The sequence below is a fragment of the Necator americanus genome, chromosome I (genome assembly GCF_031761385.1).
Source record: "Necator americanus strain Aroian chromosome I, whole genome shotgun sequence".
Taxonomy (NCBI): Eukaryota; Metazoa; Nematoda; class Chromadorea; order Rhabditida; family Ancylostomatidae; genus Necator; species Necator americanus.
The window spans coordinates 25,783,495-25,810,157 of NC_087371.1; the positions used below are offsets into that span (position 1 = coordinate 25,783,495).

Sequence of the window (26,663 nt, forward strand, 5' to 3'; positions counted from 1 at the left end):
GACACGAAGAACTTCTCAGTAGAGCGTTATTTTTGGTAGAAGTTTCTTCCACAGAGAGTTAGCCTATCTTCGTGGAGACAAGTTACTTATGTGATGAGTGACAAGTGCAAAGCTCGCTGCCGCTTGTCTATTGACATTTGAGTCCAGTTGGGATTTACACTCCAACGTTAAGCGTTTTAAGCGCATGGTTTCCCCATTCGTTAAATTACTTTTACTAATTTATAAATAAACCAAAGTGCTCATTTGTGAGAATGTCTTGGTTTACTGTGTTTAACAAGCGATTTTGTTTTCTTCGACGTTACCCTTTCTTACCAGCCTTAAAACGACCTGAAGCTTGGAGATATCGCAAACGCGCAAAACAAGATATAGTTGGGTTCTTCCGAGTCACTCATTTGCCTTAACGCACCCTCTTTTCCTCCTTGAATCACATTCAATGATCTCCACTCTGCCCTTATCGAAGGTACATCACGACCACCTCACTGAACATATTTGACGACCACATACGCATCCTAAGTCCTTAAGTAGATCGCGTGGAAATGTTCTTCTTCCAAAGCAATGGTTGACAACATTGGCGGAATCAGTGTACATCTTATGCAAAACAAAAAAATCATCGCAATTATTCTGTCTTCGGAAGAACCGTTGTTTCAGTGTTGTCGTCGCTGGAGCTACGTTCCCTCGGAGATATCTTTAAGTTTCGTTATATCTCTGTCCTCGCTTCTATGTCTCTCTCCTTTTTTTTCTACCGCAACGCGGTCCGGTCGTGCGATACGTAGCGGGAGGTGACAGAAGTGTGACGACAGTGACGATGTGATCACGCTTAGACAACTGCTGCGTAAGAATGAGATGAAAGGTGCTAAACTTTGGGGGTGATTGATATGACCTATGACTTTCTTTCTCCCATAGAGTTTTGACTTTCCCTTCATTACAAATCAGTTATTCACTGATGACTGCTTTCACTTTACAACGAGCTGATCAGAGTGAATAAGGTGAATTTAGGAACTTATAATATTTCTAGTCTCTTATATTTTGTAGTGTTCTTATCTTTACACTTTACATCTAAGCCACATAAATCTCCTTCCTTGTTGTTTATTGTACTTTGCCAAAAGTCGTCTTTGCTACCAGTCGTATGAAAGCTTCCTCCTAATCACAGATTGCTTTCTCTTTGCAGCGACAAGCATCGCAGCGATGAAACTAGGAGAGGTCCGTAGATATATTCGCACTATCAGTGTTGCGGTAGTGAATTGTTAATGTAACATGGATGATGTTTATGTTGTTGGCTCGTTTCGTTCGTGTTTATGACATTTCACTTGATTATATTTAACCAAACCGGTTTCAGTGTGGCAGAGTACCAACAAATTGAGTAATGGGGCTGAAAAAATGGATGTCAGTTGTTAGATCGGAGCACAACGGAGCTGTTGTTTCCTCAAGGAAGCAAGATAGAAAACGCGCCAAGCGTCTCAAAAAGTTGCAGAATGTGGCCATCGCTAAACATCAGCCGGTTTGTGTTGCGAACATTTCTTCATCTCCATTGTTATACAGAACTATGATTTCATTTCCAGCATTTTTTTTTACTTACTTCACCAATTTGTTTTGTGAATATATGGCTAATGGTCACCAAAATGTGTGAATGTTACGAATAGGTTTAGAATATTCTATCAAAGATGGGTGCTACGGCTGCACCTAATTATTTTACTAGTAAATGCTCGTGTTTATAGTTGTTCAGTAAAGTACTATCACTTTATTTTTTTCTAGTTTAAATGTTTGAGTTAAGTCTGCATGAGACATGTCATTTGCTGCAAATGTTAAAAGTATAGAACATTGTATTTTGCCTTAACGAAATATGGATTGAAACGTTTCGATTTCCTCTTCACAGTTTCTAATTTTTGCCGTGGATTTCGTTCTTGAGCTTACCAGTTTGCGTTAGGTCAGTTCTTGCAAACTTCAGACTGAAAAATTTTGTAGTTTTTTCGGATGGTCTGTTTAAAATCAAGGCAATGTTGTTTCATATCCAGTAATATTTCATTATTTTCTTTCCAGATAGAAAAAGTAATGCTGGAAGCCCTTAGTAGCAAGAAGAAATCAAAGAAGAAGAAGAGGGCTCGACTAAATGATTCAAGTGATGAATTGGGAAATAAAAGACTGTTGACTTCTCCCGAAGACGAGTCATTGTCCAAACATGGCAAAAATAAACACCAGATTGAAAACGACTCCGAATCCGATTCAGATGAGAATCTCACGTATGAGCAATATCTCAAAGAAGTCAAGGTGACACTGTTCTTGTGTTGTGCTCGTTACTATGAGCAACTTTTCATATTAAGGATAAAAGGCTGAAATTGGTTATGGAAAGGGATGATGCAGCACAGGACGACATTGACATTCATCGTTATTCAAAATTGCTCGGTATAAAGGGAGGGAACAAATCTAGGAAATTGAAGTCTTTCACCAATGACGGATTGGACTGTAATTAATTTTATGATTTGATGAGAATCGACTTGGCTATGCACAATTACATCCAGATTTGCTCGATTTTTGCGAAAGTGATGACCGCAAGGGAATATTGGCTTCAACAACTGATCAGGAAATGGCTTTGAAAGGTTTGGAAACGTCTGTAAAAGCTTATTTCTTCATAAATCTTTTTGAAATTCTCACCTAATTAGGAGGAGACTTAATGGATGAAGATGAAGAAGACCTTATTAGTGATGGCGATCCAGAATTTAATCTTGAAGAAAACGTCGCCTACATGGAGTGTGATGAAGAGGCGGAAATAGATGATGAAGAAGAGGCCAATGGTGAGGGCGAGAATGTAAGTTGTATTGGATAGATCATGTATCGGATAGCTGATTAGCACAAATAGCAAGAATATTCTTGTTGTTTTTATGTGGTTTCCAATACACTCTTTGCGATACTCCCTTTTAAACATTTTCTCATGTAGGAGACTGGAGATAGCAGCGACGACGACATTCGAGAAGATATTTACGGTCGGACTATAGATAGGTGTTTACATCTTTCCCTTATGATTTTTCATAGTGGAAGTTAATGCTTGGTTCTTATTTTTATACTTTGTTGGAATTGTTACCTTTTAGGAAAACTGGTAAAATTGTTGGGGCTGATCCTAAGGCCGCTCTTAAGAAACTGAAAGATCTCGGAGGCGAAGAAAACGAAAGTGAATCGAAAATGCAAATCGATCGTGCGCTAATGGGAACTATCAACAGGTCTCCTATAATATCAGTAAAAGTCATTCTTACATTTATTCCACCTTAACACACATGGTTTCAGACTATCAGAAGGTACTCTGATTAGGAGTCAGCAAGTTGTCTCAGAGTTTTGGCAGAATCATTCAAAAAACGGTATGAAAATTTTACATGTTTGATTGGTTTTTTAATGAATAGAGTGATCGTTTCAGACGTGAAGTCGTGCTTAACACAGATCATGCTTCGGTTAATCCGATCTCCTTATCGTCTGCAAGATCAGCTGCTCTCTCTGTATGCCCTCTTCACTGCTCACATACATGCTTTCATTAGCGATGAAATATGTGCGACTACATCTTTTTTCCGTAATTTGATCCACTGCTCTGCTTATGGAAGTCATTTTTAGCGGCATTTTTTGTCGAATCGTTTTTACGTGAATTCGTGGAGCAAATTTCACAACCTCAGAATGCTGATGACAAGAAACTCGAGAATAGTGTGATATTTATGGCTCATCTACTCAATTTTCATGTGCGTTTGCCGTTTCGTTACTTTCAAGGCGTTGCTTTTCACTTTTTCTCGTCCAGGTGCTGTAAGTATTCTGTCGCGCAAAGCCTCAGATCTCTCTCTGCTTACAATATTGTGGTCAATAATGTATGTATGCTCCAGGTCTTAAAGATGCCGGTGATTGTGGAAGTGCTTCAGAAGTTGCGGGAAAAACTCAGCGTTGACAATCTTCAACTGATCGTTATTCTTGCTAGTTGTATGTTGATTTATTTTGTGTTTCATTTTTTTTATTTTTCATTCTTTATTTTGTGAAATAGATTTTTTTGATCTTCATTTACAGAGGGGAAGATTTCAGATTCTTACAAAGCACTCCGCCGTCACTATTGGTCAGCGTTTTCGGAAGAATTGTCAGCCATTTCAAAAACGTTTGAATCAGCTGTGTTTGCTGGCCTGTAAGTCTCCAAATCTCGTTTATCAATTAACGCCAATAGTTTTTTCTTATAGGCCAAGAGCTAAGTTTCTTGGAGAGAACTTGTTGGCCCTACAGAAGGCTGCGCCAACCAATATAGACTCGTCGATAACGGAACATCATTTGAAGCTTTTTCATGGACTGCGTAAAAGTCAATTTTCTTGTCTCTTCTTTTAAGCAATCAGTACTTAAATAACAATATTCTTGCAGAAAATAAAGTAGTGTGTGATCAGGAATTGGGTATGTCTCTTGATGACATCCTTCATGCCGACGAGAGGGGCCGATGGTATGATTTCTCCCATTTCTCTCTTTTAGTACCCTCATTTGATAGTTAATTTCTGGTGTTTTTTATGTGGGTGGTTGGTTCTGCATATCGCGTTGTCCATGAAGCGGGCTCATCCACTAGCGGAGCACACCAAACAACTGCCCATTCATTTCCTGAAGAAATAGTCCAATTGGCTCGGCGAGCAAAAATGAACACTGAAATACGTAGAAATGTGTTTTGTACAATAGGTAGGTGTGACAAGATTAGTGGATTTCCTTCTTAGTAGCAGATATTTTGGAAATTCTTCTTGAAGCGACTTCGAATGACGACGACAGTGCGTTTGAGCGTCTCTTGCGACTTTCGCTCAAGGGACAACAAGAAAGAGAGATCATTTATGTGCTAATAATGATGAGCCTCAGAGAAAAGGCTTTCAACCCCTTTTATCCTACCTTAATTGCTCGGTTCTGCGAATTCGACAAAAGATTCGTTGTAAGTTTTTCTTTTCCGATTTTGTTCACATTTGTTCAACGCACATCAATGTTAGTGTTACTTTATTTGAGAGAGAAAAAAAAAACCCAAAAATATCCCACACATTTTGTGATCAGCGTATCATTGTGCATTGTAGAAACGGGATGTCTGTGGGATCTTGTCAGAAAAAGTGATAATGAGTGGATGAAGTGGAAGTAGTAGGAGAACCCACAATATTTCTGTACAGCCGCTCTCTAGCGATGTTAGCTGCGTATTTTGACAATTATAGTTGAGGAATTTCGGGTAAATATTTTTGTTTCTTACTGAAAAAAATGAACTGTTGTTTCATTCATAAACGCGCATTGCGAGAGAGGACAATTCTAGTGTAGAAAATGTGCGCGACGCATTACTTTTTTGCTCTGCTATAATATTCTTGAGAAGAAAGATGTTCAAATATTTTAGAAGTAGTTGGTTTTGCGCATTACGAATGAGCTCTCAAATATTTTGCATTTCCAACATTGAAAGAACTGACTCGGAGTTGGAGTTCATTATTAGACGAATAAACAAAATTTAGCACCCATCAACAGTTTTTTTCGTACCAAAATTTACTAGTTTCGAAGAAAAAAGCAGGAAAATTGAAAGAATAGAAGATGCTCATAGTTTAGTTGTAGTTTTAGTTCCATAGTCCACCGATGCAATCGTATTTAAATACAAGTATAGTTTTCTTCAAAAGTTTTTGTGGCAGTGGTATAATTAGAACATACTAATATTAGCAGCGTTTTTTTTTTAATTTTCTTTTTGTGAAATTTATGACCTATAGCGACGCTAAACTGGATGGAAAGAAGTAGAAGATCTCACTCTTTTTGAAATGCAATTTGCGACAAAACTTGCTGTCTTTCTGAATTTTTTTTAGTCAGGTTGTTTTTTTTAGCTGACGACACAGTATGCGCTTTGGGATCGAATTCGTGGTACTGATGCATTGAAACTTCGTGCTCGATGTAGACTCGCGGATCTCATTCACCACCTTATTTCTCATGAAACGCTATCTATTACTGTGCTCAAGGTTTGTGAATTTTTTCGATATATGGGTGAAACGATAGGTGTAGGAAATATGGAACAATCGATTTTGTCCCGGTTCGACAGTTTCTAGTACGAGTATTGCATCTTCTAGGAATTTTGTCCCAAGATTCCTGTTCTTCTTCTTTTTTTTCTCTTCTTCCGTTTCCCTTTCCACGAATTCACGCCGATGAAAACCTCAAGTGATAGTCAAGTGCGGGGAATTTAGCCAGTAGACATAGCGCATATACGTTCTCTCAAAGCTGTTCGTTTCGCGTCCTCTGCATTTTTTTTCCTAACTAATGCCACAAGTCCAGGAGACAATACTTTTTCTTTACTTTTTCTTCGCCCACTTCAAATACTAAACCAAAAGCTAACCGAGCTGTAGATTTGTGTAATGACAGTCGAGAATGATCGATGTTGGATACAATTTCAAGGGATAATGTAGTTCGATGGGGAGGGGAGGCACTCAAGGGATTATCTTACTTTTTTCTCTTAGTAGCTTTAGCCTACATGTCATAAATACTATAAGGCTAATGCTTAGGTTTGGCTTTTTTTTTTTTTTTTTTAATGATCATCAGCGTTTTCTCACCAGAAGAAGTTACGAGCTCCTCCTTGTTGGGTAGATCAACGTAGGAACTGATTATTTTTGTGGTTCTTAACAACATAGTCTCGCTAAGAAATGATGGAGAGGCACTCAGTGGCGCCCTAATTTCTGAACGTTTTTTTTTCTTAGCAAGTTTAGCTTGCAGGTCATAGATCCTCGAAGACTGAAGGTTTTAGGTTCTCAGGTTTTAATGGTCCGATTAATTTTAGTTATTTACTACCAAAAATAAGCGCGCGGTTGAGTCCCCACCATTTCCCCAAATATTATGCGATAGTGCAGAAGAAATCGATGTATTGATTTTTCATAACTAGTCTAGTTTACGACGGCGTGGTATTAAACGGCTCGCAGATTACTGCATAGATGTCGTTGTAGCGCACATAGTCCGGCTGGCTTCGATCCTGAGAATGAAACTAAAGAAGTTTCCTATCGCGCAGACACCTACTATAAATCCGTCGGGAGTAAAATTTTTGCGCTCATAGACACGTGGATCCAAATGTATTTGTGGATTACTTGGGTAACAGACATATTTCACAACTCAGAGGAGGAGGGAGAGGACTGTGCAATTTGTTGTTTACATATCTAACTGGGGTGGGTGTGGCGCAGTCGGTTAGAAGTCCGTTGTAGCCACACGGTCGAGGGTTCGAAACCGCCCTAGTGCAAACCAAGCCTTTCATCCCTCCGGGGTCGATAAATTGGTACCAGACTTGTCTGGGAGGGTAAAAACACTGACTTGATCATCGGCTGCCTCCCGCAAGTCATTGTATAGGCTAACACGCGTTCCAAAACCTCATCGATTACGAATTCCAGTAAAACGCGTTGGCGCATCCCGAGTGGATTGATACGCCAGTGACTTTTTATACCTAACTAGAAGGGCATCTATTGAAATTTGCCGAGAAAATTTTTCGTTGTCCGCTTTGGAGAAATTGCATGTCTTGAGTTTTCTCGCCCATTATAATCTATTTTGCGAAGTAACACACTATCAACTTAGTGGGGCGTGTATTTGCTATGGACTTTTTTTGCTCCCCGTTTAAGTGTTGAAGATACCTTATTTTTTTTTTTATACGGAGTCATGTGTGCATGTGTCTTGTTACGATAATGGTATTGCGTGTTACAGGAGGCATGAGAGAGCAAGGATCCTTGTGCATGAAATATGCAAGAAATAGGAAAAGTTGTTCGGGTTCTGCGCTTCATTTCTATACAAAACTATATTTTCACAGAACCTACTTTGTTGAGCGGCTAAGATTTTGCTTATTTTTGGAAGTTAGATTAGAAATATAAGTGCTCATGAATTGACAGACATTTGCTCTGTTGATATCTGAATTTCAATTCCCATTTGAATCATTTCATTCTTGTTCATGTAATCCAGTGAAGGACAATCTCTTTATGATTCGATTTGATTGTTCAGGTTGTGGAGTGGGGCACATTGTCTGGAGCGGTCTCTTCTGTGATTCGTCGCATCTTCAAGCAACTATCGAGCTGTCCCTTCCGGAAACTCTATAGAATCTTCAATCCTCTATTCGTTAAAGATAAGAATCCATTGTTAACAGAAGGCGTACGTCTATTCCTTACTGTCAACTTCCCTGATAGTGAGGTTTACAAAAAAATTGAAGAATGTTTTGCTGGTGAGCGTCACTTGTAGTCATTGTTTTGTTGATTTCTGTTTTTTTTTTTGTTGATTTATTTTTTCACTGTTATATTGTTACGTTTTGTTTCAATTGTTGTCTTGGTTGCTTTCAACAAATTGGAACAAATTGTTTGCGAGTAGCTCTTTGTGTGCAACGCAACGTCTATTATTTCATTACCTATTCATTATGTGGGAAGGTGTGCATCTCCCCACCGACCGCGGATTATCCCAAATGACGCAACGGACATATGCGTCAAGTCAAAGACAGTCCGAGCATGTCATTTAATTACACTCGCGGCTACGCTAATCACTGGGAGTTCCTCCTCCCTATTGTATGCTCATCTCTGGTGGTAACTAACGTTTTTTACAGTGTTGCTCTGGCAACCAAACATTTCTATCTCAATTGTTTAATAGATGCAGTTTTTTTTTCGCTATTGTTACCGAAGTCTTAAAATATATTCCATCTCATTTTTTGTTTGACTGTTGCGTGTAAAGTGTTTTCTGCATCTTGACAATTTTGCAGAATTTTTGAGAAACCCATAGACAAGGCCTTGTTGTTCTGCAAGCAGTCGTAAGGATTAAGTTAATGTCCCATTGTCCATCTTGAGTAAGATCTATCGGATAGTGTCTGCCCACAAGTCAAGATCAGCGTGCTCATTGCTAGCATTGCTCATTGCTAGATGTTTGAAAAATATTTGAAATCTGAATTTGGTGTACGGTTTAAAATGCAATCGTTAGCGCTCAAAGAAATGAAGCACTTCGAAAAACCGGCCAATTTGTTTTACTTTGAATTCCCTAAATGACGAGCATTTGGCTAAAGCCACTAATCTTAAAGGCATCACCCCACGAATCTGAGGTGGTGCAGATTTCAGGTGGAGTATTCGTATACGGGATGGGAGAATACGGAGAGGGAGGTGATTCCGTCCATTTCTTGCTAATTGCCGTAAAAAACGGCCCGGAAGATGCGGCGCCGCACAAGGCTGGCGCGCTCCAAATGAACCCCTTGTACAAAATGGTGCGCCAAAACGAATGAAGCTGTATCTTCCGGGCCGTTTTTTACGGCAATTAGGAAGAAATGGACGGAATCACCCGCGCTCCATAGTCTCCCATCCTGTATACGAATACTCCCCTGAAATACCTGAAATCTGCACCACCTCAGATTCGTGGGGTGATGCCTTTAAAAGGGATTTGAAAGGTCCTTCTGATTTATTACTCCGTCTATTCCGTTATCCTCCTATATATATATATATATATATATATATATATATATATATATATATGCAATAAATGCCGGTGGAACTCCGAATGTCGTGCTCAGAGCCTGGATCTACAGAGACTTTCATCGATATCACTATTCGATGCACCAATTCTGATTTACCGGGATCGAAAAGAAGAAAAGAAACATTTTTTAAACATTCTCGTGTCGTGAAACCTCGGCATTCTATTGTCTATGTTTACTAACACTGTGTCTACGAGGTTTTCTTAGATTGGACCTTTATTTGCTTGACGTTTCGGGTTTTTCGCCGCTTTCAGAGGTCTAAATAGAAGTTGATTGCCATAATCCTACGTTTATTCTGTCAATTGACACACTATCCTGTCTTCCACGTTTTGTTGTGCGAGCGTCAAATGAACGAAGGTTCTATCAAAAAAAAAAAACGTAGGCACACCCTTATGAAACATTTTTTGAGGTATTGTTATAGCATAGCGGCTCAGTGTCGCTTTCTTTTGTAGTTATTACAACTCATGGTGTATAGATTTTTTAAAATAGAAAACTCTCAGGCATACACGACCTTCCTGGATCTTAGCACTGTAAAATTGGCTCGTGTAGTATTTTTTGAGTGGATCACAGTTGGTATTGATCTTTTCTTTACTGGTAAAAAAAACAATCCCATTATTGAGCAGAGTTACCACGAAGGACTAAGAGTGGAAGAAAGCAAAGCTTAAGCTGTGTCCGGATTAGGGCATAAATCTATTGTTCACGTGTCGTCGTCACTAATGCCCGGAGACGGTTCTAGTGTGTTAGGAATCAGAATTAAAATTACTTATTAATTACTTATGTCTTCTTGTGTTTGGTTACTTTTGCAGTCCGGTGTTATTTTCTTGTGTTTGTTTTGTGGTTGATTTTTATTAGAGTGCTATATTCACGCAAAAATACTACCAACACTTCTGAAAAAGTGTTGGGGAATGCCGTTGGTGAGGCAAATTTTTGCATGGAAAAAGAGTGGTGGTATCCTTTTTAAAAGCTGTGGAATTTCTGGGAGATATGAGGGGGATAACCAGATACGAAAGTTGTGATGGCATGGTAAACTTCACTGTTTACTGTTATGTTATTCGTTTGCTTTATTTTCTGTTCTACGAATCGGGTGCAATATTCAAAACTGGAAATGTTCACCTGTGTTGTTACTCTGCCGTTGATACCGTTAACTTTCACAGTCTGCTGCAAAGTAATGCTCATTAGCACAAATACATCAAATATAGATAAGGGGCTGCGTATTCGAGTCTGATTACTTCCTGTCGTAGCGGTCCTGAACCAAATGCAGTCGGATGTTTGAGGTTTGGTACGCCTTTTGGCATGTTCAAGCTGTACAACGCGTGCAGTTATATGGCGGAATTGCAAAAAGGTGCTGTATTCCAGCAAACTGCTAATGAACAACTCAAATACCCAGAGGGAGTGTGAAACATTTCATAGCAACCCTTCGTTTCGTTACAGTCGCCGGACATTGTCAATCTGGGAAACTGAGGTCACTCGGTGTCGAGAGGCACTTAAAGGCATCATCCCACGAATCTGAGGTGATGCGGATTTCAGGTGGAGTATTCGTATACGGGATAGTAGATTATGGAGAGGGGATGATTCCGTCCATTTCTTCCTAATTGCCGTAAAAAACGGCCCGGAAGACACGACTTCAGGCGTTCTGGCGAACTATTTTCTGCAAAGAGTTCGATTGGAGCGCGTCAGCCTTGTGCGGCGCCGCATATTCCGGGCCGTTTTTTACGGCAATTAGGAAGAAATGGACGGAACCCCCCTCTCCGTAGTCTCCCATCCCGTATACGAATACTCCACCTGAAATCTGCGCCACCTCAGATTCGTGGGGTGATGCCTTTAACGCGAGAGACAAATTCTCGCAGAATGTGGAACAGTGACGAATTGATGGTTTCTGTGCGAGATGTGCAATTGAGCAGAGCTATATACAGGGACGACATTCCTCGGCGAAGATGCGGGCAGCCGCGTCGGACACGCGTAAAACCAGCCCGCCAATTAAGTATCTAATTATGTATGAATAAAAATAGTGGTAATAAGATACTTATAGCAGTCTCAATCCTTCGGGATTCCATAAGTTTACTCAACGGTTGCAACAGAAGAACACAAGAAATGGTAGAATCCACGAGATTAGAATTTACAGGAAGATTTTGAACTGCTAAGGGATAAGCGATTGGATAGGGCTACTCAAGGCAAAGCAGTAGCTAAAAAACAGCCACAGACCTAGATTTCTCTGGATATTAATTTTCGACGATGCAGCTGAGGCAAGACATTGAGTTGGTAGTAAAAAAAAACCTTTTTATTCCACTCTGCCCAAGTGATTCATATTTAGAGCTGTTGAGTGGGATTTATCCGTTCTGACATGATCACGATACCCCAACTAGAATTTGTTATGATCCACGATGATGAGCCAGGGGAGACATAAGGCTTTATTCGATTCTCTCTAGAATTTTAGGCGGCTATGAGCTAACTACCGTATATTCGGTTAGTGGAGCACAACCGATTTCAACACTAGCAATTTTGGCCATTGCCTCTTACCCTAAAGAGATTGGTCTCTAAGGCGAAAGATCAAAATTTAAAATTCAATCTAAGATTTGATTTATTTATAAAACTAATGCTTAGTCGCTTCTTCCCTGTTAGTAACTATTCATTAATGAACTATTGATTACACATAAACCTTTATCCTATATCTTTTGCTAATTGCTTTGTTTTTTTTTTTGTTGATATTTCCTGTTCCCAGAGTTTAGAAGGCATTTATTGAGTGAGGGCTTTGGCAGTTCCTTTTCAGATCTGCTTCCATAGAAATAGAATGTGCTAGAAATCATAGTCGAACTATATTGGAGCCATTTCTATCGGCAACATCGATTTATTTTATTTTTATTATAAGTTTTTTTTCTTGCTATGCTTGTTCGTGTCGTTAAAGTGAGGTATCCTTTACAGACCACTTGGAAATAATACGACTTATTTTAGTTTTATTATCGGTTGTTTTTTTTTCTGTTTAGCAGTGCTTGTTCGTATGAGAGTACTTAGGTTTTTTAGCATGAAAAATCCCTGGAGTGTGGATACGTATCCATAAATTTGCATTTTTTTTGTCGAATTGCAGTTTGGACATTGTCTTCTCTAATTTCTGTTTTTGTGGCTTTTTTCTTCCACTATGCCTATTTTTTTGTGTGTTAGTTTTTTTTGTGAGATATTAGCCTACGCTAAATACCATTTACAACAGTATCCATCGATCGAATAGATTTCATCAATTTCGACCGATTTGGAGTTTTTTTTTCAGATGGAAGACTTCGCCATATATAACATCCCTTATATGGATATTGACTGGCATTCCATACAACCGACTTTTTTCCATGAAGGGAACTCAAGCAATAAACAGTGGGTAAACGAAATTGAGACGTCCACGATGGGTTTGTGCGAAAATGTGAACTACGAAAACACGAGGTGAGATATTCCCAACGTTTATCCAGAACTTTCATTTTTTCTCAGTAATCCATGGGATCCATAAATGACAAAACAGCGAACTTAGTGCTTGTTCGCTCGTGTGAATCTGTCTCGAAGAAGATTCACGACTGATGTTCTCTAAATCCACTTCTAAGAGCTTATGGGATTTGATGAAGCGTCGGCGTATGCTGTCCGATAAGCCGCTCCTTAGTTCACAAGCAGAGAATAAAAATAGAACTGAATGAAAAATATGGAAAACATAAAATGAAATAAGGTAAATGAAATGATAATAACTATATAGAATATAGTCTAGGATAACTAATAGTAGTATAAAATCAATAAAAAATAAAATAAAAATAGGTAGTAGGAGTCTTCAATTGGCAAATGGTCTCAAGAACTAACAGGAACATCAGCTCTTTTTTTCTGCGAAAAGAATTGTCAAATTAATTTCTCATTAGATTTATGGATTGCTCGTCTGAAATTCATGCACATATTTACATATTCTTCCAAGAAAGAGGATTTAAAAGTGCAAATTATAGAATGTGTGAGAAATCGCCTTATTCGCCGGTGTGTTCTAATGTAACATCCTTGTTCGTCCTTCTATTCAACATCTAACGGTTCAATTAAGAACACTATCCAGGGAAATTTTTGCTTTTGTGTTCACTCCAGTAATAGAAACGATTCATGACGTAGGTTTTAAGTATCGCAGGGAAAATGCGAAAAAAAGAAAAACTCCATAGAAGAAAAAACCTCAAAAAAATTAGACTGATGAGTAGCACATCCCTTCTAAATTCAACTGACTTATATTCTTACCTGACCCTCGCCCGAAAGCTGAAAAGAGAGGAAGCTAGTGAATCAATTAGGAGTGGTAAGTCTGTTGGTCGGATTACGCCCCGAAAATTATTCGCTGCTTAGAAGAACCCAATATCGAAAATTTCTAGAACGCTGTCACGATAGAAAATAACGCAAATAACGTTATTTTCTGAACAGATAGAAAATAACGTAAATATATGAATCCGCCGTACTTCTTGTGGACATTTCTCATCTTTTACTCGTAGACCGGACTCGCTGAACATCGTGAATAGATAAAGAATAAAGTGCACGACGTTGATCAATTCCTACAGGGATGGACCTACGTGTTTCGTAGTCGTTTAGGTTTTAGAATGACTTGTAGGGTTAACCGATGTATCAATTCAATGTTTTTATTCTCCAAGACAAGCCTGGTACCAATTTATCGACCCCAGTGCCTCGGATAAAAACCTTAGTTCCCACTAGCGCAGTTCCGAACCATCGACTGTGCGACCACAGCGGACCTCCTACTCACTACGCTACATCTACAATCATGCTCAATTTCCTCTACTAATACAGAAAAAAAGATGTGAAAAAGACTTGTTTGAATGGATTCACCCAATAGCGGAACTACTTTTCAATTTTTGGCAATTTCTACTTCTCAAAGCTCTAGTGCTAGTTTTTTCCGCAATGCTCTTCCTGGAAAGGATGTTCTCCAATGATTTCACTCACCCACCTAATCCCTTTATTCCTTGTTTCTTTGCAGGCCCGTTTCCGCATATGCAATGTTCTTTAAAGAGCGACAAATCATGGTTAAGAAATCATTCCCGCAGGCAACATTTGGTGACATTTCAAGGATCGTCGCAGCAGAATGGGATTCTCTCGAGAGAAATGAGAAGTCGGTACGTCAAACATAGCCAAAACGTGAAAAAATAAATCTTTTATCTCATAAAACAGAGATAGATTTGTCAGTGATCCTCGGTTCTCGTAATTAAATTCAAAAAAAGATGTTATTTCTTGACTGGATGTTCCCTTTAAGCGATAATTTAGGCATACAAACGGCGAGCAGACCAACTGCGTAAAATGCACATTAAAATGGCTGTCAAAGAAAAAGTGCAACGAATTTGCAGCAGCAGCGGCAGCAGCGTGGAGAAGGAAGACGATAAAGGACTGATCGAAGAGAATAAGAAAAAAAGAATGACGAAGCCATTGACAATGCGCCTAAATTCGAACAACGAATCCATGTAATGTGTGAATATTATAGAAATTGCAACTTTTTTATACAAGAATAAACCAATATACAATCATATTCAATACCCGTTAAAATTGTGATGAAAAACATAATGAAACAAATTTCAATTTAAAAAAAAAGACATCAACAAGGAGGTAGTGAAGAAACCTCCCAGGATATGTGTATATAGCTCAGGAAGAGCTCGGAGCATCTTTCGCTTCTGAATTTACTGTTGTTTCTCGATCCGTTGTCACTTGACTGGAACACGAATGCAGATCCTGCAAGGAAGCACAGTAGGACATGACGTTATGCGATTTTGTGACTGCTTATCCATAATAGACTTCTGGACAATAGCGAAGACGTATGTAGGATGGTAACAAGGTCCCCAGGGACAAAAATGGGAACCAATTTCGCTATATGACGAGCAACTGAGCAACTAAATTTATTGCAAGTCCTGGTTCGAGTCCTTAGATATTCTTAGAAACAGCACACCAGGAATTTGACGATGTTCGGATCTCACCACGATGGTTCTGTATTGGTTCACAGGTATGACCGTGATCATGCTCCATAGAAGTGAAGCATAAGGTCTCTGGCGTATCAATCCGCTTGGGATCCGCCAATGCGTTTTACCGTAATTCGTGATCGTTGAGGTTTTGGAAAGAGTTGTTGTACAATGAATTGCGGGGCTACCCGGTACTCCAAGTCACCGATTTTATCCTTCCCGTCAAGTCGGTACCAGCTTATCTACCCCGGGTATAAAAAGCCTGGCTGGCACTGGGGCGGTTCCGAACCATCCATCGACCGTGGCGACTAAAGCGGATCTCTTACCGAATGCGCTCACGGTCAATTTCCACTAGTCATCCAGAAGAAAGGATGTGAAGAAGACTTGATCGAATCGATACACTCAAGCTTCTCCTGTTTATCTGTATTACAATAGTTAAATTGTTGTTGTAACGAAATTGCCAGGGTTTTGTCACGCAACAAGTTGGGTATTTAGGGTAGAATGAGACACGGATACAACCAAAGCTGCTTCACATATAGTAGGATTAAAAAGACACGAAGCACGATGGAGTTCCGCAAGGACCATTGCTTTCATGGCCTCACCTCGATTCCAACCTTTATCTTCACAACACCGCTTCGAGCGCAGCCGCTTACACAACTGGCCGTGCTTCATGTCGTTTTGACAAGACTGTACGTATTGGTGCGAAGGCATCGGAATCCTTTGTATACCAGAGTGATTGGTTGCTTAACTAGAACTACTGGTTCCTTCCTATGGAAGGACAGAGTTGGAGGTTTGAAAACAGTGAATTTGTTTTTTTTTCACAATTAAAAATAATTCCCCGCCTTGAAAGCACTGCGCTGAGGGCTTGCACAGTTCTATAGATACCTGTTGAATTCATTGAAATTAGGTTCCTACCATATTAATTGAAATTAGGTCCAATTTAACATACACAGGAGGTGTTACTTAGTTTTGTTTCATCTATTTTATCTAACATTAACACTTTATAATTAAACATTTGAAATAAGCGGTGTTTAGGGTAGGATATTTTCAAGCTCATGTTAAACCTCTATAGCTTCAATTTCTCACAAAGGTGACGCGGCAATTTTTGGAAGACCTGGGACAGACGACCGTCTCCCGCGCTCCCTACATATATACCGTACCTTGTCCTGTCAGACTACCACCTGTTCGAGGACCAGAGTAGTATCTGCGCGAAAAAATTTCAAAGGCCCCGATTACCTTAAAAACGTACTCAATAACCTTCTATCGCTGTTCTTCTCCTTCAGCAAAAAGGGCGTTGAAACTTTGCTCGTTAAAGGGGTAAATGTTGTTGATAATTATGGTAATAACATTGTTTATCCTTGATTTGTACTGATAGAACAAAGAAATCTTTGAAATTTTCTTCAAAAGTGAGAAAGAAATATGTCATTTAAGATGTATTTATATATATCTCATAACTAGTTCCTAAATTGCTCTAGAAAATCCAGAAAATGATGTATACATCCAGTGCATCACATGAAAATATAGGATGAAAAAGAACAAAACATCTTGCAACGCAAAATACTCACTAATGAGTCGATATCTGCCAGTGGAGCTATATGGGCCGAGGATCGAGGACGATGAACCTCAGCTAGTGTGCTTATACTGTAAAAGTCATGATTATTTATCAAAGTGATGAAAGAAAAACTGTATCGCCAAATACCTGAACTGATTGAGTGTAGCCTGATGGTCAGATTCATCGAGAGCTACAGGACTTTCCTCTCCCGGCGCAACCTCATTCTGCGACAACTCGGCTCTTTCCTCAATTGAAATCAGACGTCTCCTTTTGTAAGACATCGACTCCTCCGTGATGACCTGTAATGTTTCGCAGTTTGGCCATGTTGATGGAGGAAAAACGCTGCTCATTGAGTACCTGAGCATGTTTGTCTCTACTCTCCAAGGTAACAACACAAGCGATGATAAGGATGAACGAGCCAATTCCCATGAGGATAGGTCCCAGGTACTGTAAGAGAAGGGAATTGCCACATCCATGTCATCTCAGAAAGAAACAGTAGAAAGAAATCATCCAAGAAAACTAAGGAATCCATAATATAGGCTTGGCGAGAAGTACCTGCATGCTTTTCAATTGGTACTGTACGACACGGTCATGGTAGACGTTGACTGCGCCATCGACAACTTCGATTCTCTGAAAAGAAAATTTTCAGGACGTTCCCATTTTCCAGCGGCCCATTATTTTCTTTTCACGCTCACAAAGAATGAGCATAAGAGGAAATGGTAGGATGAGGGTGGTCAATCCGTTTAGGATCTGCAATGGTTTTGACTTCAATTGAGAATTGACGTTATTGTTACCTATAAAATGACTTGCGGAGGTAGCCGCTGTATAAAGTCAGTATCTTTGATTCCTCCAGAACTTTGATACTGGTCTCGTTACCACGTAGGGTTGGAGGATTTAGACGGACCCATCGACCGTGTAGACGTGTTGATGACTCTCATCAGCGTGCTACACGAACCCACAACAAATAAATAAATACATCGTAACTCTTTATAACTGGCAAAATACACATTTTATCCGCTCAAAAATAGTAAATAGCCAGTAAAACAAGATTTTGAAGGAATTTACCGTCTGCAGAAAGACAAAGAAAGGAAGAAAACACTACAGTCTATTGGGGACGACGATTCAGAACCAGCTATCCTCTCGCACCTCATTCGAATCACTCTTCTCTGTACTGCTGTCAAAGTACTGCTGCTATTAACACAGATACAAAGTCCTTTTTGTATTGTTTCAATTTTTATTAATTTATTGTTATTTATTGTATTTTGTCTTTGTCTATTTATTACTCTTTTATTTCTATTTTTTTTTTGGGGGAAATTTATTACGACACCGTCTGTTCGTCAAAAAAAAGAAAAAAAAAAAGAAAAAAGAAATGGAGCAACAATCACTACCATGAAGAACATTATTGGACATTTATACATCCATGTTCTGTGTTTAGTCTACAATCGAATGCGTTTCATGTGCCAAAAACCTCCGTGCAAGGATGAGCCACACCAAAAAAAAAAAAAACGGAAAAGGAAATGAAACAGAGAAGTTCTACTCTGTTGAGTCGACAAAAATTAAGAATAATTTACCATATCAGAGACATAGTATGGAAAACCTAGTGGAAAATAGAGAGTTCGAGCTATGGATTACAAGCATGAGCGTGGAGCCACTCAATTCCTCCTAATCATCCTTAAAAGAACGGCATGGGGACGGGATTGGTTCCTTCGGTAGAACGCGCTCTATTTGTACACGCTCCTGTCCCCTCCTGAACCTATTCACTGGTTTTGCTTGAATAGCCTGGCGAGGAGACCTCATTCATCTCCGTCCTTTTGCTCATGAACGTGGGACGTGCACAAGTGTGGAACGCTTTCACGTTCTTCGTAGGAAAAAACTACCGAATCCCATACTTGCTCACAGGCGTCCCAACTACATTATTTCGTAGTACGGTGCCTTAAAAAAAGCCTATAGCCTTCGTTATGGCCCTATTCATAGGATAAGGAATTGTGTAGTTATATTTATAGACAGAATGATTTAAACTTTCGGACTAGGAATTGAAAATTGTCAATCAGAAGGCAGAAAGTCGTCAACGGTATTTTCCAGTATTCCTAATAATTATGTCTTTCTCAATATTTCAACGTATAACAATTCTTAAAAAGTCTTAAGTCAGTATAAAAGAACCAAAAGCACTTGTGGAGAAAGAAATGCTCTTTCGAATGACCTGCTACATTTTTCCTAGCGTTTTTTTCTCTTTTCTCTTATCTTTTTAACTGGCGCACAGAAAAACTCGCTTCTGTGCGCGAATTAAAATTTTAAAAAAGCATTTTCTTTTGCATCAACCTAATACCTTAGCACCTTTAAGCACATCTGCAACATATGAAATGTGTTTGTTAAGTGGTTTCTTATGATTGACCCGATTTTGAAGAGGTCGATTATGGTTCCACCCCGTCGATGCCTAAATTGTGGGGAAATTTTGAGACTGGCGCTGAGCAAGACGAAGCTTTCGCTGCCGCCTTAATGGCTGACGTTAGGCGCTAATCGCCGTCGCATGAAAATCACAAGTGAGCGGGAAAAGCACCTCAAAAAGCCTGTAGTGTCAACGGAAGCCTTGTAATCAACGCCTATTTCGACTTATTTACTTAGAAAGATTTCGTTTTTACTTAAAAAGATTTTACTTAGAAGATTTACTCAGATTTTTTCGCATCAATGCACGTTAATTAGGAATCAATTCATATTTCCCTACGTCATCAGTGAACTCCGAGTGGCTAAGCGTGTACTTCGAATGAGTGAGTTCGAAAATCCTAATTGAATAAACTGAATACGAAACAAATTTAGTTCTGGCCTCTTTCATTTAAAAAGGACGGCTTCAATCCCATAATAACATCCTTAGCCTGTTAATTGCTCTGATGTCACTAGAAAATCACGTCACCAATTCAATAGGGAAAAAAAACCAACCAAATTCATGTCAAGTGTTTTGCAGTTCTGCTAAACAAACTTAAAAAATTGTTGAAGAAAGTTTTATACGAGAGAGAGTCCATAATTGTTCCCGAATGCAAAGGTTCAGCGCTGATAACGAACTACTAGCCGTAGAAATTGTATAATGTTAGGAATTGGAAAGTTTTCAGGAATTCCCGAGCAGAAATAAAAAGAAGACCAATGAGAGTGTCATCAGCACCTTGACGACAGCTGCGTTTAATTTTAGTTTTATTGGTATTTCTTGCGAGATATGGGATTAGACCAAATTTTTATTTTTTACCTCATGCGCATGATCATCGGTGAGTCATATTGTCAGTGGCACTATTTTCGTAAAAGCTCTTTCTCTTGCTTTTAGCGGTTTTTCACTTTTTTTTCTTCATAATAGTGGATAAATAGGATACGGTAAGCGTTAGCTACCGGAATATGTACTTAGCGTCGTTCTTGGATCGGCTTTTATAGCGATCTGGTTACCATGAAAATTAGCATTTTAAATGTTTTTTTGCTAATTATTATTGCTTTATATCTTGTTTATTATTGTAATGATTGATTTTCTATGCCTCTTTTGTATTTTTTTAAATTTTTACTTAAGATGATGCCTCGGTCCAGTGTACAAATTCCCATGTGCCTTCTGTATGACATCAGAGTCGGGCTATAGGCTACAGAATCCGTCAAATTAATATTGGATTTGGCGAGGGTACTGTCACCATTCCGGATCCTGGCAATGGTTTGAGAGGTTTCGAGATGGTAGTGAGGACCTCCAGGGCATGCTTCGAAGAACGCCGCTAACTGTTATCAAAAAGGATCCTCTAGTTGAACTTGTCGAGAGTTCACCGTTCAGACTTGGGCAGAGCGCTTCGAGTGTGATGAATCGACAGTGCGCAAATGGCTCCACGAACTCTGCCCCAGAAGAAAACTGGATCAATGGATTCCTCAATTACTTACGCCTGCAATCAAAACAGCTCGTTTTAGTGTCTGTTCAATTTTTTTTCTTCAAAAAATCGCCCAATCAGGCTGGGAAGTTTTGCCTCATCAACCGTATCGTCTCAACATTAGTCCAACTGATTATCATCTTTTTTTGCCTATATCTACCTTTTAGCGGCAAGAAGTTCCGTTCCTCAAACGATGTCAAAAATGACCTGACCTTCTTCTTTGACTCAAAAAACTCCCGAATTCTAAGAGTGTGGGTTTTTTTCTCTTATTCGTAGATGAGGAAGTGTTACTGAGTAATTTGATGAATATATTTTTTGATTTCTTGGTTAATGAATCAAAAATCCTTCATTTAAATTTTTTCGTGAAAAACGACACTAGGTATTCCGTCACCTAATTATTTATTTTTTTACACTTAAATGTAGGTAAATAGGTCGATGTTAAGCATTCTCGATTGGAGAAGTAGATGTCATGGAAGGTTTCTTCACTTGCTGGAGTAGGAGGATGACACGTTTTATACCGAAAAGTTACTGCGCCACTCTCCACTAACAATAAGTTTGTCGATTTTTTTTCAAAAATGTTGTGACTTAAAAAATGTGTTTTCTTTTCTTTTTTTTTGGTGCACCTTTCGTATATGTGAATAAACAAATAAATAAATAAATAAATAAATACCCCTACCCATGGCTTGTATTGTCGTGGTGTGCTATACCAATGAAAATCGTAGAGAACTCGCCTCAGAAAACTGTTTGTCGAAATATCCTAGCACCGTCATCGCCAATCCAACAGCAATTACGATGCATCCGAAGATGACAGCTCGACATGCAGCCCATACGGTCTGAATTGGCGTAAATTATTGTTTTTTCCCGCTGTTGGCGGATCTCAGAAAGCATAACAGCTCCTAATTCGAGGCAGACTACGCCAGAAACAAGATGTGCTCAAACGAGGAAGAGATTCTCAGCAATCTATATCCTGGAAGGGAATTATCAGCATACGATGGCGTTATGGCTGAGAAATTGAGAGAAAAATCAACTATCTGCTTTTGGGCGGGATGTGTTCAATCAAGTGATCGCGATGTGTTATCGATTGAGACAGGACAGAGGAGGAGGAAGTGCGCGCGTTGCGGCATATGCGTTGCGTTCATGTAGATGAACGTATGCAGTGCAACTGTATACTGCTTCGACTTCAGCACAGTTCGTAAATTCAAATCGATTTGCCCTTAATTAATAAGTGCATGTGGTTATTTAGAAGAAACGCACTAAAAGATGTTGAGCGTCGCAGAAAGTGACAGTTTCTTTTTTTTGGAGGGAGATCGTGTCGATGTTGTTTCGATCGAAACCAAAGTTATTTAGCTGCCAAATCCCCGGAAAAATGTCGAGAAGGAATAAAAGCGAGGATGTGAAGAGTTATCACCTTGAATGTTTGCGAACTTCGAATGTGTACGAAGCTGATGATGTGAAAACACTTATAGCAGCGCAAACGCACTGGATTCGGCGCAATCGGCTGCACATAGGACGCTAAATAATAGATTCGCGAATGACAAGAAGTTTTAAATTGTAGCGAAAAACATTTTGGCAGATTATTTTCTCAATAAAGTTTGCCTAAAAACTGCACCTACAGAGATTTTTTTCTTTCCTTTTTTTTAGATCTGGCATGCATTACATTCTTCAAGCTTTAAATAGCGTGTATAACAACCATAACGTCAGAAGTGAAAAACATCGGTAGTTTGAGGGAATAATAAAGCATGTGCGAAAAATGTGCGACTGAGACAAATGGCTCAGTTTTGAGCGGCACGAAAAAGTTTACATGGCACTAAACTCTGTACTTGCCATTACTTGCACACATCAACGGACGAACGAAGGTGTGAAACGAACAGAAGTGGACCGTAAACTCGTACACAAATATAACCTGACGTAGGTTTCTGCCAGGAATCCATACAAGGCAAAAATTTTTTCTTCAACGACATCAATTTATACTCACATAGTACACTAAAAATTTGTGGAAAATGGCATTTTTGTCGGCTGTGACTCTCATGTCTAGCACCTTAAATTCAGGCAACGTCGATATATCGGTAGAAAGATAGAAATGATTTTAACTGGACTGTAGGGCAGAGCAGACGCTTTCTAATGATAAATATATTCTATCCTGATAAAAATTGTTAAAAAAAGAAAAAGTATGTAATAATAATAATAATAATAATAATAATAATAATAATAATAATAATAATAATAATAATAATAATAATAATAATAATAATAATAATAATAATAATAATAATAATAATAATAATAATAATAATAATAATAATAATAATAATAATAATAATAATAATAATAATAATAATAATAATAATAATAATAATAATAATAATAATAATAATAATAATAATAATAATAATAATAATAATAATAATAATAATAATAATAATAATAATAATAATAATAATAATAATAATAATAATAATAATAATAATAATAATAATAATAATAATAATAATAATAATAATAATAATAATAATAATAATAATAATAATAATAATAATAATAATAATAATAATAATAATAATAATAATAATAATAATAATAATAATAATAATAATAATAATAATAATAATAATAATAATAATAATAATAATAATAATAATAATAATAATAATAATAATAATAATATAATAATAATAATAATAATAATAATAATAATAATAATAATAATAATAATAATAATAATAATAATAATGTTAATAACCATAATAATATAAAATAGATGTATAAGTTAATGTAAATGTAAATAAATAAATATATGAAGTAAATATGGTTTAAATATATAATATATTATTATTTCATAAGATTAGTTGACTAATGCAACGGACGCGAATACTCTCCTTTCTCATCTTCTGAGCATCAGCTGCGAAATTCAACAAAAATCCCGTCGTCTAGGGAAAAATTCTCAAATTTACTCAGACAGCGCTATAGAACATTAAGCATTTCTGTTGAATAGATAATGTGGTGCCGTAGACATATTGCATGAACGACATTCAATCCCACATTTTCTTATGCAGTATTAATTGCATGGTGAGAAAACTGACTAGGCGTCAAAGCGTGTGGCGGTGCCGAGTTTTTCTCGGCATTTCTATTGTCATTTGTTCGGCCGTGGTGGTGCTGTTTGCGTTTGCATTTGTTCGCGAACATATTTCTTGAGAAAGAAAAAAAGAGACAGAAAAAGAAGAAAGAGAGAACAATGAGAAAGTTATGTTTGCTTGAGAAAATCGAATGTTCTTGAATCAACAACAGAATCAGCGCCATCCGCGAAGTCCACGTAAAGTTCGATGAAAACGAATTCATCTATGGTGCAATATGGTGTGAACGGTTGCGTACAAAGTCAACCAATTGACGACAACGCATTCTTTTTTGCCTGTATCTGGCGCGAGATTAAAAACGTTTTTCCTCGTTCATGTTGTGGGCAGTAACACATGATAATAACATAATACTTAAATTAAACAAATAAGAATAGACAATAACGACAATAATAAGATAGTAGATAGGATAATGAAGCACAAAAGCTTTCAAAAAAATTAGAACACGAAAAATTACCGTCGAAAAATATCACTGTTGAGCCGTTTTGTCCCCGACGGGTTGAACGGGTTCCAGCGTGTTTTATTCTGTCTATAAGTGATTTTTCAAGAATGTACACGTGAAAACCATGCGTTCATTAAATCCACGATCATTCCACTGTAATCTACGAGTTAAGGGATTGACGTGTCGCATACCTAAAGCAGACAACCGACAACAGAACGCGGCGCGGAAATCGATAATTACCGCTCGGACTTAGTTCTTGGGACAATCTATGAAGTGACCGCGACCGCGACGCTTGTGTAAAACAACGAACCAGCAGTTTGATCGAAGAAGAAATTAAATTTTAGTTAAAGTTATGGGATTCTTCTTAACAATTTGAATTATACCTATATTACCTTCTATACACTAACTTTATTTTACAAAAAAGGCAGTCCATGACAATTATGCATCGCCCACGCGACTTTCTGACTTCCGGCTTTAATTGAATTCAAATTTGCGTTAATTCGTTAACTGAGGTCCCGTGGAAGGAAAACCGACCTTAAAGTCTAATTAATGACACAGTAATCTAATGATTTTTGTTTTTCTAATTTCAGTCCCTCTTCCTCATTTTACGCCATTAGCTGCTTCACTAATTATTACGCTACAGTAGTGCAGTGCAAATGGAGTCGAACGTGTTCTCGCGTCCCAAACGGATTAACCAACGCCTCTTCTCCTTTTTCTTTCCTCTTTCTCAACGAGTCTTCGACAATTTGTCCTTCACCTTTTATTTATGACTAGAATTTCGATCGCTATGATAACCCAGAACTCAGAAACCCGCGAAATTTACACTACACACTCCAGTGTTTGGATTTTTTTAGAGGAGGAAGAGAATAAGTCTGCCGCCCTACCCTCATTCTTCGAGAAAATCTTTGTATGTCTGCAACCAATTTCATTTGGTGAACCTCTAGTTTTTTGACGGTAGTAACCTAGCTAGCAGTAATAGCTAGGAAAGCGCAATCAACGAGATTTGTCGTGGATTGACAGTGTCCAGTGCTGTTTTCAACCATCCAAACGTTCTATATTCATAGTACTGATTTCATAGACTTTGAATATGAATTCTGTGAAATTTTCAGTTTTAATTTGTCTCCAAAGCACGGAAGCTAAAGATTAAATTCCAGAAAAACTTCCATTCTACATTTTAACAACATCTCATTTTTAATGCAAAGCTGACTAGGGGAAGGTATGGAGCAGTTTTCAAATTTTTCATACATTTAAATGCAAAAGGGGGACAGAGCGCTATTAGCTGTCATGAAAGTGAATAAAACCTGTATAGAAGGCAAGATTTGTGGAAAATTTACAGCTGACATTGAAGAGACCAGAGGGATCAATCTTAGCGCAGTTAATAAACAAAAAAAATAAGGATGTAAAAAAATGACAAAATGAAATAATAAATTAAATAAATAAAGGAAATCCGGATGAACCGCATGTTTGACCTCCTAGTAAAGGTTGGGAATTTTGAAAAGAAAACCTCCGATTTTGCACAAATAGAACTGTACTTCTTAAATATCGTCTAAAGCTCCTTCCAAGATTTTTAGTGCGAAAGAAATAGCTGTTCTCGACACTTCCACTCAGCTTCACGCCAGTCAATAATTGCATTAGCGGCGTTTGTCATTAGTTGGCAGACGGACGTTCCAGAAAGAAAAATCCCAAACTCCTCTCCGGAAAATCGTAAATATACCACAAAAGGACACTTTTGGGCCCTGTTAGTTATGATCGAGGGAACAAAATAACTTTCTTCATATCGATCGAAATCTACGTCATACTCGAGCAAGAATAAGAGGTATGGAAAGTGGAGGAAATTTTTTCAGGTACCGGATAACAGTATGATTCCTGATTCGGCGAAGAGGCGAGAGGTGCGGAGAGAAAAACAAGAGTAAAGTGTTGAAAATGCACAGTCGATTAGGAATCTCCACTGAGCGCCTTCCACATTTCCGGCTTTGCAATCCTATTTCAAAGATGTTTTGTTCAGCTGTGAACTCATATTTTGCTGTATAAAACATTGGTGAAATTCTAATGTGCTGCTGTTCTTTATTGCAGCTTTATTATTTTATTCTTTATTTATTTCTATTTTTATTTTTATTTATCTTTATTCTTTATTTTATTCTGCTTTACGGGACATCTATAGGTATTTTCAAATAAATAATTAAATATTAGCACCATTTATGATAGATGAATCCGTACTGTATGTTATATTTATTAAACTGACGAGAATTGTT

General features: G+C 38.0%; 3 protein-coding genes across 5 annotated transcripts; 1 reads left to right on the forward strand and 2 right to left on the reverse strand.

Annotated features, from left to right (window-relative positions):
• Positions 1-1,363: 1,363 nt before the first annotated feature.
• On the forward strand, positions 1,364-14,920 carry RB195_006872 (uncharacterized protein; the record flags this gene model as incomplete). Of its 3 annotated transcripts, XM_064180203.1 has the most annotated exons (21): positions 1,382-1,498; positions 2,038-2,265; positions 2,319-2,460; positions 2,517-2,594; positions 2,658-2,803; positions 2,933-2,994; positions 3,084-3,212; positions 3,277-3,347; positions 3,404-3,532; positions 3,595-3,716; positions 3,855-3,948; positions 4,048-4,144; positions 4,197-4,312; positions 4,372-4,401; positions 4,552-4,674; positions 4,740-4,915; positions 5,826-5,957; positions 7,963-8,109; positions 12,720-12,883; positions 14,439-14,574; positions 14,723-14,920. In XM_064180203.1, the coding sequence occupies 21 exons, from the start codon at positions 1,382-1,384 to the stop codon at positions 14,918-14,920; spliced, it is 2,637 nt and encodes an 878-aa protein (XP_064037092.1). The 3 variants fall into 3 exon arrangements, with proteins under 3 accessions (XP_013306819.2, XP_064037092.1, XP_064037093.1); XM_013451365.2 differs by lacking the exons at positions 4,372-4,401; positions 4,552-4,674; positions 4,740-4,915; ... (3 more) ...; positions 14,439-14,574; positions 14,723-14,920 and having other exon boundaries at positions 1,364-1,498; positions 4,197-4,338; XM_064180202.1 differs by lacking the exons at positions 1,382-1,498; positions 2,038-2,265; positions 2,319-2,460; ... (10 more) ...; positions 4,372-4,401; positions 7,963-8,109 and having other exon boundaries at positions 4,512-4,674.
• A 174-nt stretch (positions 14,921-15,094) lies between these two features.
• Positions 15,095-22,870, reverse strand: RB195_006873 (uncharacterized protein; the record flags this gene model as incomplete). Its single annotated transcript, XM_064180204.1, has 7 exons — positions 15,095-15,181; positions 16,971-17,046; positions 17,105-17,256; positions 17,315-17,404; positions 17,513-17,587; positions 21,573-21,674; positions 22,817-22,870. The coding sequence occupies 7 exons, from the start codon at positions 22,868-22,870 to the stop codon at positions 15,095-15,097; spliced, it is 636 nt and encodes a 211-aa protein (XP_064037094.1).
• Positions 22,871-22,927: 57 nt separating this feature from the next.
• On the reverse strand, positions 22,928-23,584 carry RB195_006874 (uncharacterized protein; the record flags this gene model as incomplete). The annotated part of the gene is made up of 1 exon (XM_064180205.1): positions 22,928-23,584. The coding sequence occupies one exon, from the start codon at positions 23,582-23,584 to the stop codon at positions 22,928-22,930; it is 657 nt and encodes a 218-aa protein (XP_064037095.1).
• Positions 23,585-26,663: the final 3,079 nt, after the last annotated feature.